The 12,770-nt window shown below is 44.1% G+C and overlaps 2 protein-coding genes across 6 annotated transcripts in view; one reads left to right on the top strand and one right to left on the bottom strand.

Annotated features, from left to right (window-relative positions):
- Positions 1-12,770, bottom strand: part of LOC135900526 (uncharacterized) — a 1,275,659-nt gene that overhangs the window by 340,058 nt on the left and 922,831 nt on the right. The gene's annotated exons all lie outside the window — the stretch shown is intronic.
- pck (Claudin superfamily protein pickel) overlaps positions 1-12,770 on the top strand; it is a 41,870-nt gene that overhangs the window by 18,621 nt on the left and 10,479 nt on the right. For all 5 annotated transcript variants that reach the window (XM_065439919.2, XM_065439922.2, XM_065439918.2 and 2 more), the window contains exon 4: positions 7,323-7,542. In XM_065439919.2, coding sequence (XP_065295991.1) covers positions 7,323-7,542 — 220 coding nt within the window. The remainder of the gene's footprint in view (positions 1-7,322; positions 7,543-12,770) is intronic.

Raw genomic sequence — 12,770 nt, 5'->3', positions numbered from 1 at the left:
ACACAAAAAAAAAGAATAGCAAAAAACTGCCTTATCTGTAAAGATAACTTATTTTCTTGCAGCAACAACATGCCCCAGCCCCTTGCAAGGAGAAAAACACTGCAGCCAGCAGCTCCAATGTTTCCAGAGTGCTCACATCAAAGCAACAAAAGTCTCTAGAAAACTCTCAAATTCGACCATTACGTAACTAAATATAGTACAGTTAAACCCTGATATAACGAAGTTGGTAAAGTTGGCAATTTGCTTCGTTATAAAAAAATGTCGTAGTGAAATTCGACCATTTGTGCAAATAAGTACAGTCGCCGATCGATTTTTCTTGCACGGAAAGGGGCCACAGAATTTTCCACATTATCGGGCAATCGGAAAAAGCAAACTTGAATGAAAGAAAACGTGGCTGGCCATCCTGACCCTGTGAAAGTGGATAGCCAGCAAAGCTGTTAGCCACTCAAATGCCGTTGATGGGGATATGAAATGTTCTATTGTTGTGTCTAGTCTTGGCACGACACTGTTGTTGAGCATTCTGATTTTGCACTCTTCGATGCTCGTTGTATTCACGCTGCTCTTCGGTAGTCTTAACTTTGCGTGATCTACCCATAGCGGTCTTGCAATCAACTGAATGGGTTACTGGGCAGGTCTCCCTTTTATATATGAAGTTTGGTGACATCACTCACTGATCCGTGTGCTTCTGTTGCCCCTTTCACATCGGAGGAGCTTATGTAACTGTAATCTTTACTGGGAAACACGCAGGAAGAAGGAACGTGCCTTGCATTGTTCACAGCCGTCTTATCATCCATCATGCAGTTTTGATGCTTGTTTTGTGCTTTTCTTTATTGAAATGTATACTGAGCTGTGTGTTGTATGCCTTTTTCCAAAGGAGATATGCAATTCTTTTGTTTCAGTATTTTTTTTGCTGACAGACACGAAAAATCCCAACCAACTAGAGGCTAACAGTGTTGCTGTAAAATTCATTTTGATAAGTTTGGTAGTCGGCGACGAATGATACAGTTTCATGCCATGTACATCGACGATATCTTCACATTGGCGGTGCGAATTTAGCAAAGCCAACCACGCTTTTGCATGCACTTCGCCCCTGTGGCTGACAGTGTCACTCGCACTGGGGCGACGCTATTTGGAAAAGTGCCGGCAGTGGGGATCAAGTGCTTTGTCTGCCTCTCGCTCTAACAGGTCAGCGGAACTCTAGATTACGTAACCTTCAAGACTAAATGCCTGGGAAAACAGCGTATACGATGCCATGCCATTTGGGCACACCCGTTCTTCGCACACATGGCAGAATATCCCTAAAGCTGTGCATGCGCTCAGCCAAGCTTACAGTCATGCCTTTACAGCCATACACAGCCACGACTGAGCGTCTGCCAGAAATTGGGACATGCACCAACTTACCAACCACTCCGCCCTCTCGTGCGTGCTTGATTGCATTACTGCGAGCTCGCTCCCCTCCCCCTCTTTACCTTTGCTTGCACCGGAAGGCGTCACTCGTGAAGTCACCACCTTTCTTACCACCAGCTTTCTTTCTTGTCTCATAGTCGCACACTTTCATCCGCACCTGAAGCACACAGTGCACAGGGCACAATAGGATCTCATCGCACTTGGACTTTATGCGAAACATGATGTGGCTCCACTTCAGCGATCGCTCTTTTGCATTTGCAAGCAGCTGCTTGTAATTCAGTCATTTGACCATCTGCATCCATGGAAGTTTCTGTTTATTGTCTCGTCATTTCTTTGTGGTGGCAGTGAAATTTCATTATATTGAAATCTCATACAAACACTTTGTTATATTGAGGTTCTAAATACATGGTGTTCTATGGACAAGAGGTTATGAAAACTTAAATACTTCATCATATTGAGAATTTCGTTATATTGAAGTTCGTTATATTGAGGTTTAACTGTACATTATTTCAGTACGTTATTGAAATGCCGTGGGGTGAAGGAAACAACCCTCTTCAGCTATGCAGTAGCTGACAGATCAGTTTGGACTCCGAAAATTCGAACGTAATTGATATTTCAGACTTCATAAATGCACTGTTAGGGTTCCCACAGATCTCATGCATTTTTGCGACTGATTTTTCGGGTAAATTTTGGCCCCAAAGTTTGATTTTATAGACTAAATCGCTGATCCTGAGCCACACTACCCGATATTGTAGGTCTCCATGTTGGATTTTCCGCTGGCTTCGCTTCTGGTGGCCCGCTCTATAGCCTTCAAAATTGGGAGAGTGCATGCCATCCTCACGTCTTGGAGGCCATGCCTGCTCTTCTTTAGCTGACAAAATGCTCCAGGGGATGCCACTTATTAGTTTCCCTTTCGTTTTTCAGTCAGCCCTATCTTCATAACCACTTAACACAGGATCAGTTTCTTTCCTCATTTTTTGAAGTCTTGGTTGCTATTTTGCGCATGGTGTGTCCACAGAGCAGGTGTGTCTTGGCGACATTGTCACACCTTTGTGAGTGTTTGTGTGGCTTCGCATTTGTGTGATCGGCACCACCTCCTGTGCCTCTTTCCTGGAGTGCTTGGCTTCACTTGGGCTCGGTGGTTACTACAACGGGCCTTAGCGGAGCAGGCACTCACCTTTTCTGGGCGTTAGTGCTGGCCTTAAATAAAGCTTTATTGCAATAGCAATTATATGGACACTCCAGGTGCATTTGTGCCGTTGCCGTGAGGTTCTGCATAAAGCGCAAGGGCGATAAAATCGTCCCCATGCACTGTATGTGCGAGTGAAAGCTGGGAGGGAGCGCGCTGTCTTCTGTTGAGCACAAGGCTCGGGGCGGGGAAGGGGGGGGGGGGAGGTAGGGAGGGGGTTGCGTTCTACTCTGGGCATTTGTACCTTGAAAGCCATCTGCAACAGGTACAGAGTCGGCCTGTGCGCTGTGTTTTCGCAGCGTAGTTTGCGTTGATGCGAGATGCAGCACGAAGGTCAATTTGCTTGCTGCTGCTGCCATGCTTCCTCACTCGGGCGTTTTCACAGCGAGTTTCTGTGGTCATCGAGTGAGATGTGCTCATGTGCGCATGTAACACCATGCTTGCTAATTTAGTTAGTATGCCTATGTTTAAAAGCTTATAGAGCTGCTAAAACCGCTACCCTTACTATTGCAATCAATGCATCGGCTTTCGGGTGAAACTGCTACTTTTCTTTCCTTGCTTCCTTCCTGTGCCTTTGCGAGAGGGAAGTGGTGTCAAGGCTCGTGTATTTGATCATGCTCTTGTCAACTGTATAAGGAGACGATGTCACTCTTGTGAAAATTCAAGCAATTCTAATCGCCTCCAAGTGCAGTATGAGGCAGGGTGTTCTTAGAGATTTTTTAAAGCAACTTTCAGCCTACTATTGTATTTGCGCAATTCTAGTGTGCCCCGGGGGATTATAACACAGAGTTACATTACTGCCCAAATATCCATAAATATAACTTGCCACCGATTCTAACGTGCACATTAAGGGGGAACCCTGCACCTGAAAACTTTTTTTTAAAGTTCTTTGTTGATTTTGATGAAACTTGCTGAGTTCATATATTTCAATGTGCTAGTTTTCAATATACATCCAGTTTTCTTGCAGAGTAAATATCTTTCCACAAATTGAAGAAATTCAGCTTTATTGGATTACTTGCTTGGAGTTAAGCTATCTACCACACTACAGTGGAACCCCGTTCATACATTTTTCACCGGACCGGGGAAAAAAAACGTAACAGCCGGGAAAACGCAACAGTGAGAAAAGCTCCGAAAATGAATGAAAAAATGCAGCTTCAACTATAGACAATTTATTTCCACAGAGTGCGCTTAGGACTTTAAAAAGTCTATAATGGTGGCTTGCCGTTTATTTCGCTCGCTAGAAATCGCCACACGTTTCTCAATAGCCTGGAAGGCCGCATTGCTGTCAGCGTCGCCGTGAGGTGCGACGTACCTGCGGAGGAGGTCCAGAGCCGCGACGGCTTCTCCAAAGCTACGATTTGGCAACTCCCCGGCACCATGCGGATCGTGCTCCTCGTCGTCACCGCGTCACGGCAATGGCAACGGACGAAGGAATATCCGTGGGAAATTTTGCCCTCTTTGGCGTAATCATGCTGACGTGCTAACGATTGTTTAGTATTGCTGCGGAGCGCGCGCGTCCGAGCAGCCCGGTTGCGCGCAGCGCGGCGTGGGAGAAATGTAAACAAGAGAGGAGAGCTGGCCGCCCGGTAGGCGCAGCAACGCCACCAGCAACGCCAACTTCCGGTTTCACTTTAGCTTCACAAAGAATGACGTCAGGACCTCTCCTGAGTTTCCTTCCTCCATGGGTCAACACGTCCAACAATGATGCGGTGACCGTAATCACAGTGATGATAGTGAGAGCATTTTTCACGAATGGCCACTTAGTGGCGGCCATAGAGTTGTAGTGAGAAACTCCATGGTGGCGGCCTCTCGAACTGGCGTGCGGCTTCTTGCAGCCAGTTCCATAGCCAAGCCCAGCCAAAACTCGTCAAAAGCCAAAATGGCGGTTGGAACGCGCTGCCTAGTTTAGCCCAGGCGGGTGCGGGGTGCTAAGTTGCGACATACCATGCGGGAACGTTTTCACAGCTACAACGTAACAGCGGGGTTCCTTATACATTGTATCCTATGGAAGCTATGCCGGGACTGGATGAAAACGACGCAGCAGCCGGGAAAACGCAGCAGTGAGGAACGTAACAGCGGGGTTCTACTGTATACAGGGAATTATAAATACCGACATATGAAAATGATGTGGAACTAACAAAGAGTGCAGATAGGCAAGTATGCTGTTCTAACCTAATTTTCCTATCAAATGAGAACATTGCAGACTTCAGTGAAAGAAATCCATCTAACTGTTAAAAAATAAACATTTTTAAGAAATTTTTTAATACATACAACAATGTTATCTCGTTTATTTGCACTCTACACAGCTTTGCGTTTCAGGAAAAAAAAGGAATTACAGTGATAGCACAAGTAGAAGCAGAGATAATGCACCTTCAATACGGCATCATCATCAAAATTGTGGTTTTGAGGAAACAACAAAAAACATTTCACAATTGATACATTGAAAGAAAGTTTGAAAAGACGGCACCAAAGTCCATCAGTAGGCACTAGGTATAATTCATGGCTGTTTGGCCTTGCCGGTCGACGACATAGCATGCACTGCGAGTACGTTCACGTCAAAAGGATTACACGTTTTCGGGCCCTCAATCGCCATCGAGCTTCATTCCGACGCAACTTCACCGCAGATCTCGCAAACCGCAGTCAGCCTAGTAGCGAGACCATAATCCTGATCGCTTTGCACCAACTGCGCAGAACCACCGCAAGTGCTACACGAGAAAACACCGTGAAAATTGTTCACTGCTACAAGTCCGCCGACACCGTATGGAGTAGTGGGCTTCGCAACCGAGGCTGTTGCACTATCGGTGGTTGGATTGTCAACAAAACACCAAATCTTTCGCTCTGTGGCCGTTGTAGATGAAATCTTGTCAAACGTAGCTTTCTCGCGTGCTCTCATCCACTTCCTCTTCAGTTACGACAGCCATGTTCAATTCTTATACATGAACCGGTGTGTGGATATGTGTAATCTGGCAAAGCAGTGAGGCGTCAACATTCGGTGGCAGTACGACTTCAGCGGCGAGTTGCCGGGTATCATGTGCCGACGGCAACGACAAAATCGCTTTTGGAAGTTTATTGCATCTCGTACATTTCCGCCTGTAATGATTCACGGAACGAAACTTTCTTGGACCTCCTGCATATCCACTGTTACAGTCGTGAGGCTAAGACAAAAAGGCGGCTGTTTTCATCGTTTGAGCTCTCGTGGTCCTTGGAGCCAATCATGACTCGCCATCTTGGTCACATGCTCAAACTAGCCAATAACAGCATGCAGCGGAAATTTCTTTTTCTGTTGTTTTTTTCATGACTGCAGCACCGGTAATGCTGCCGACCGACGAATAAGAAAGCCAGAAACGTGAGCTTTTGAATCGCGCCAAAATGGCGCTGGCAGAGGACGTAGTTATCGAGTTATGTGCGACGAAAATTGGGCGCAATTTTTTGCCAATTTGTAGAGCAATGCTTACGGATTCGCACCGTTAGATTACGAAAACGGAAGAACTATGCGGTATTTTGTAACCAAATTTCGGGGATAGGCGTGGAAATGCATCAGGAACGTGGAAAATAAGAATTGAAAATTCGAATTTTGGGCCGATTTTCAGTCCCAAAGACATGGGTCGCCCCTTAAGTAACGAAACCTGAGTCGACGCATACTGTGTTGAAACGATGTTATGGAACATACAAAGGCACACAGACATGCACACAGCTGAATCTTGGCAGCTGGTGGTCATCGAATTCCGACAACACCTTCTTTTCGCCGTGAACTGGCCGCAGAAAGTCATTTTTAGTACCGTTTAGTGCATTATAAATGCCACACTTCCGGAGGCTCATGCAACCATCATCTGCAGGAGGGCATTGCACTCCCAAAGAATCCACCTTGCGATTCCTCTGAGTGTCGCTTTCTTCAGACGGCTTGTTCGATGGCAGTGTGGCTAGCTACCTTGCATTGAGCTTTTCTTTTTTAGTAAGAATGGGTTTCATTTTTGATTTTGAGTAGGATTAGTTACTATGGTAATGCACATACAAATTTGAACGCACCTTTTATTAAATAGAAGTGCGTGTTAGAATTGTGCAACTACAGTGAATTTCATTTTTTTTATGTGAACGAGTTTTTTGGACTGTTAGATTTTTCGGACTATTTTTCAGTCCCCGCTACATACGAAAAATCATTTGGCGACTGTATTTAGAATGATTGCTAAGGCCGATCACTTTTCGGAATGCAGAACCTTCGTTGCCACTTGGTGTCAGATTGCTTTAAAAATTTGGCAGTTGTAGAGTGTGCTGTGTAGCAGCAATACAACTCCTTCGACTGGGTAAGTGTAAGAATTTTAATGGCCATCGACTCGATAACCGTGTAAAAGTGCCTGTGTGGCCTGGGTCACACGGGCATTGTGAAACAATTGCAGGGGAATTCAAGTGTGCTGTAGTGGAGTTTGACCACTTCGGGTGCTTTAACGTCTGCCTAAAGCATGGCACACAAGCGTTTTTGCTTTTGGCCCCCGTTGTATGGTGGCTGCATTGCATTTTTTCAGCATTTTTTCCCGTAAGTGACCTTGTTTGAGGCCTGCAGACGTGTGGTGCACAATACAACTACATCTGTAGTTTTACAAGCTGTTCTACAATTTCTTGCCCATTTTTCATCACTGTGAGCAACACATTTTGAACTAAGTTGAGTCACGTATGTGACATTGTTTTTGTTATGGTCTGGACACGTAGTGTGGTGCATGTCTATGTGCAGCGGTGCCCGTGTTCCTGTCGGTGGCGGTGTTTGGGGGCATGTGCTTCGACCGCTCCTGGCTACAGTACCCAAACTACAACCACCTGTCGTGGGCCTATGCACTCGCCGTGGTCGCCTTCTTCTTCCACACGCTTGCCGCCGTGATGCTGTTGGCAGAGACCTTCAAGGCCCGCGAGCGTCGGCGACGGGCCAACAACCTCATCTACAACATGCAACCCAGGTCCTGAGCTGATGCTGCTACTACCGCACGCTTGTCATCACTGCCGCAGTTTTTTCTTTGGGGTGGGTGGGGTACGTGTTTGCATCACCATCTCGACTGGGAGCACATTGGCACGTGCATGAGAGCAAGAATTTAACGGCCACCGGTGCTGAGTTTGTTATTCAAAGTGAACCAGTTTCTTTTGTGTAACAGGGCAAAACTATTATAGAAGAGGCAAATGAGGACACGTGCTGCCTTGAGAGTGGTAAGGTTTATCAGACGGCGTTTTCTTGTCACAAAAAAAGAAAAGAAAAAGCACAGCACGTATGCCCACACTCTCCAAGGACATTGTTTGTTTGATGAATTAATGGGTAGTTTGTGTATGCGTACGCCATCTTCCAATGCCATCTGCACAGCCTCAATGATTAGAGCTTTAACACTGCATTGTTACACAGAAACACTGTATTAGAACAAACTAGCCAAGTCATTTAGTTAATTTTTTACCAGAGTGTCTGTAGCGGTCTGGTTAGTGAAGCAAGAAATAAGCAGTGGTTCAGTGGCTGTGACTGTTCACGCATGCATGTGCCATGGCTGCATCCAACATGTCAAGGTGTCACCAGCACGCGCATATCACCCCCTACCTCGAAAATGACGTTCACTTGCTAGCACCACTTTCGTGCAAATGTGGTCTTTGTATTTGCAGCCATTGAATCAATTTTATCAGCATCTATTCTTCCTGTTTGTTGCAATGATTTTGCTAACAGCAACAGGAAGTGTTGTTTTTGCTGCAGGCTGGCTGCACTGCAGATGATCTAGTGGCCGTAGCTAGATTATAAACGATCAATCAGCACAGCAGGGAGGTGCAGGGCTTGTTTAGTTATTTGCATTCAAGAATGTCAAGAGTTCTAATATTGATTTGTTGTCACCCGGTGATTTACTGGCACAGGCAACACTGATTGCAGACACACTGTACCCTGCATTGCCGCTGACTGTTAGCAAGTGCCTGTTACACATGATAGATGCACTGCCGGCCTTATAACATTTTTACATGTACCCCGTGAAGGTTTGGATCTATCCGTCATGTTGTCCTTATACTATGACATGAGTTGTAATAGTCTTCAAGTTGCAATAATGTTGGCTTCTTCGTAAAACATTGAGAACAAAACACAGTAAGCAAAATCTGGTTCTTCATTCCAAGAGAACAACTGTGGCACTTAGTGACTATTCTGTTCTATGGTAACCATCATCAGCACTTCCTAATACAGCCAAATTCTATTAATTCAACGCTGGTCAATTTACCTCGTGTATCAATTAAAACTGTGTCGGAACTTTTCCCGATTCATAAATGTGTGCCATGACCCACCGGTAGATCACACGCCACATCTGTAGATGGGTCGCAATCCTTTGGGAAGTTGTGCTCCCTTGCCAATTGCTAAATTCAAAAGCAACTTTTGCGTTTGGTGTTTGGCAGATGTATTTCAAACATATTCGGCTGCTTGGCCTCTTTGCGCAATTGCGCAGTCAACCACGCTGAACTAATCCATCGGCTAATATTGATGATGCTACTATGAACCTGTCCGAGCATTTATTGCACGAAAACAGACATGAGGCCTAGCTCAATGCTTCAGATATGATGTCTTGAAGTTGTTCTTTTAAATTTCAGCAAGGATTGCTGTGGAATATTGAACATTTTGTAGAGAAGCATTCATACTTGACCCTGTCAGATAAACTGTGGGCGAGTTCGTACTCATGCAGGTGGCACTTGTCAGTGCATGAAGTTGAGTACAGCTTCCTAGTACAGGGTGCTGACCACTATTGCAAAATATTTTAGCACATAAAATACCATTTCACTGCAAGCCTTGCACTCACCTTGAAATTGAAACAGGACATCTCAAAGTTCTTGCATGTCCCAGTAAGCTTTAACTAATAGAAGTTGACTGTATTTAAACTGTGGTAAACATCTGTTCTTTCACACATCAAAGCCATTGAACAAAATAGCCTTATACTGAATTCAGAATAGTATTCGCAACTGATGGACAGTGAGGCATAACTGCAAGGTATTTTTGTGGAAAGCACAACACAATAATATTACGCTTTGCTTTCTTTCCAATTTTACTAAGCGCATTGAGCATAAATTTTAGTACTTTTAGCACCTTAAGCATTGCTATTGTAGCATAGCATTGCAATGAGGCATTAGGCCATCTTGTATATCTCTACCACATGTACACCTTAAGTAGTATTTAATAAATGTCACTGCACCTAACTATATATATAGCCAAGTTTTATATGAGTTTGCATACAAACTGTAGAGAAGCCAATGAAAGCGACTTTGACCTTTCAACTGCAATTTTGACCACTTGGGTTTCTTTTTAGTATTTACCCAGTCGAGCCTTGTTACTGTGTGGCTATGAAGGGACACTAAAGGGGAGAAAAATAATTTGAGCTTTTGCCCTTCTACAAAACCATAAAGCCAGGAAAGATGCAAGCACAAAACACAGGTGGCGACACTGCCTTCAAGCACCAGCTCGCCATGTATTGTGACAGCATCTGAATATCTTAGCAGTAAAGATAGACTACATCATATTCTAAGAGAGCCAAAAACGGAAATCTGCAGTCTTTGTGAACTCTTACTGAGTCACAACTGTGTGAATGTTAAAATGTACTTTAAATTCCATGACGTCACACTGATATAACCACTGCAATTTCAACGTTTACCTTGCATTCACCCGGTTGAACCTTGTTATAGTGAAGGGTTAAAATGATACAAAAATGGCTTTGTTAGATCTGAAATTTGTTGTAGGCATACATGCTGGTATCGGCGAAAAAAGTTTGCGTATTTTAAATTTACTTTGTCGAAGGGACCCTGAAACACCAGTCGAACATAGTAGAAAAAACGTTCTAAAAAAGTATGTAAAACATTCTTAAGCGATCTGTCGCAGAGGCTGCTTCAAACTAGTGTGCCAAATAGTATTGCAGTGCATGCTGCATAGAATTTACAATTTTGTGTCAAAAACAGTGAAAAATCCCTTGCCCTCATCTGCACTGTGTCGGTGTAGCAAACAGTGAAGCCCACCAACAGCTACTGGCCAATATCATGCATGATCGCAAGAGCATCCTCAGTAATACGCAATTGCTAATTTTGGGCTAAATAACTCAAAACATGTACATCTGTGCAATCTCAAAAGGACAGAAAAGTAATTTCATCTTTGCACTGCCGCTCTGCACATGACAATTGCGCTTGGCTGCGTCTGCAGCTCGTGGCCTCCGAGACAATGCAGTGCTGCCTGCTGCAGCTGCCACCGGGTGCTGTGGCCTTTTGCTGCTGCGGCACTCGACTGTTGGGCGGGGCTTCTCCGCTGTTTAGCTTCCAGCTTGCTTGCGGAGACAGAGAGAGAGAAGGCCCGGTATCGATGCGATAACTCCACTTATAGTAGAACGATTTGAACATTTCTTGTGAAACCAGATTCGTGAGAGGTCCTTTAGTAGTTAGGCCATTTTATGAGTAGTTACAAATATGTTTCGGGGCCCTTGTAAATATGACAATTTGTTATATCTATGTTGAATTATACCAAGGTTCGACTGTACGTGAGCACATTTTGCATTCCCCTCGCATCAAAATGCAGCGATTGCAGTTGGGAATCGGACCCATGGTCTTGTGATCCCCAACAGACAGCCACAGCAATGGAAAAAGATAACTTTTGCTGCCAGTTTTCTGTGCTAATATTTGGGCTTTTTCTGCTGCAAAAGAACCTTGGAAATGATACTGATACAGTCTAATATTGTGTGATACTTCACTTTAGTGTCCCTCTAGCGAGTCTGCCTGATCAATATTGTGCCACAATTCCAGCCATGTGTGTGTGTGTGTGTGTGGGCTGCGAAGTGTGCCACAGCTCTTGCGAACTTTTGTGCAATAACAGCTCTTCACTGCCTTCGAACTCTGCCCAGTTAGAAGAGTGAACGGGCTTGAAAGTCATTGGGCATTGGGTTATGGATACTTAGCACAGAGAGCATGTACAAAATGGCATTTGTCACCAAAAGTAAGTAGAATGACGTTATGCAATGATAGTGTGTTGTCACGCTACCATCTGAAACTTAGGAGGCAAATAATGGATGCCTACAGACACATTAGTTGAGCGGTTGCAGGGAGCGCCGTGCAGCCAGACGCCACTGGTTGCGTGGCTGTGCAGTGGACGAAACAACATGCACAGCCGCAAAAAGATGGGTGTGGGAAATGCCTGACTGAAATGTTGATCGGGCATAGCACATTCTCACTGCACATTAAGCAAGCAGTAAAAGTTGTGTTTAATAGAATCAAACAGAACTGATGTTAAACGTCTTGGAAGGCAAGCAATGAAAAAGTGACCAATTTTAGTTATCTAGTTGTTCTTATGTGTTTTAGTCTCCTTTATGTAAGGAGTACAAAGGCGATCTGCAATAGCATATGACTCGGCCGTGCAAACAAGGCTTGTATAAGCATGCAGCTAGTATATATATTTTTTGATGAAAGGCGACTTCTTTAATTATCACAGAATTTCATTGTCATTTCAGCACTGTCAATATTGTGCCCTCATTTTGTCCATTATTTCTGTTACTCGCGTAAATAAAAGCCATGTGTGACATTCAATGAGATTTGAGCCAACGCTCATGCTTCATACAACAAACGATTGAAATACAAAATAAAGAAGGCATCAAACAGTTATTAAGCAATGGTATCTTTTCCATCCAACTTGTGCACTCCTCTCTGACTACAGAAAACACTACATTTTATGGATGACTACATTTTCATGAAATGCACATACTGCTCCCTCTCCATTTATATATATATGTATATATAGTTGAAGAAACAAAGGAGCACACTTGCGAAAATTGTATCTTTTAATGTTTTAACATTTCGGCCGTGGCACGGCCTTTGTCAGGCCATGCCACGGTCAATACATTGGAACATTAAAAGATGCAATTTTTTAAGTGCCCTCCTTCGTTTTTTCAACTACCTATGCACCGGACTTACAGAACTTTTCCTTAAAAAAAAAAATATATATATATATATACATATATTCGTCTTGCCTTGTATGTGTTATGTTCTCATGTGAAATTGTCATGTTGATGCAGTATCATGTCCATGCCTAAACTTTCTTTTCTTTGGTCGCTCCTGTGGGCTTGCCTCTGTGCTCTCCGTTCTCGCTAAGCCAAAAATGCTTGGAGACTTCATGGTTCGTAGCAGTCTTTGAGAACTTGAAAATCCAAGGTCT

Source organism: Dermacentor albipictus, chromosome 3 (genome assembly GCF_038994185.2).
Source record: "Dermacentor albipictus isolate Rhodes 1998 colony chromosome 3, USDA_Dalb.pri_finalv2, whole genome shotgun sequence".
NCBI classification, from domain to species: domain Eukaryota; kingdom Metazoa; phylum Arthropoda; class Arachnida; order Ixodida; family Ixodidae; genus Dermacentor; species Dermacentor albipictus.
This window is presented reverse-complemented; position numbering and strand designations above follow the sequence as displayed.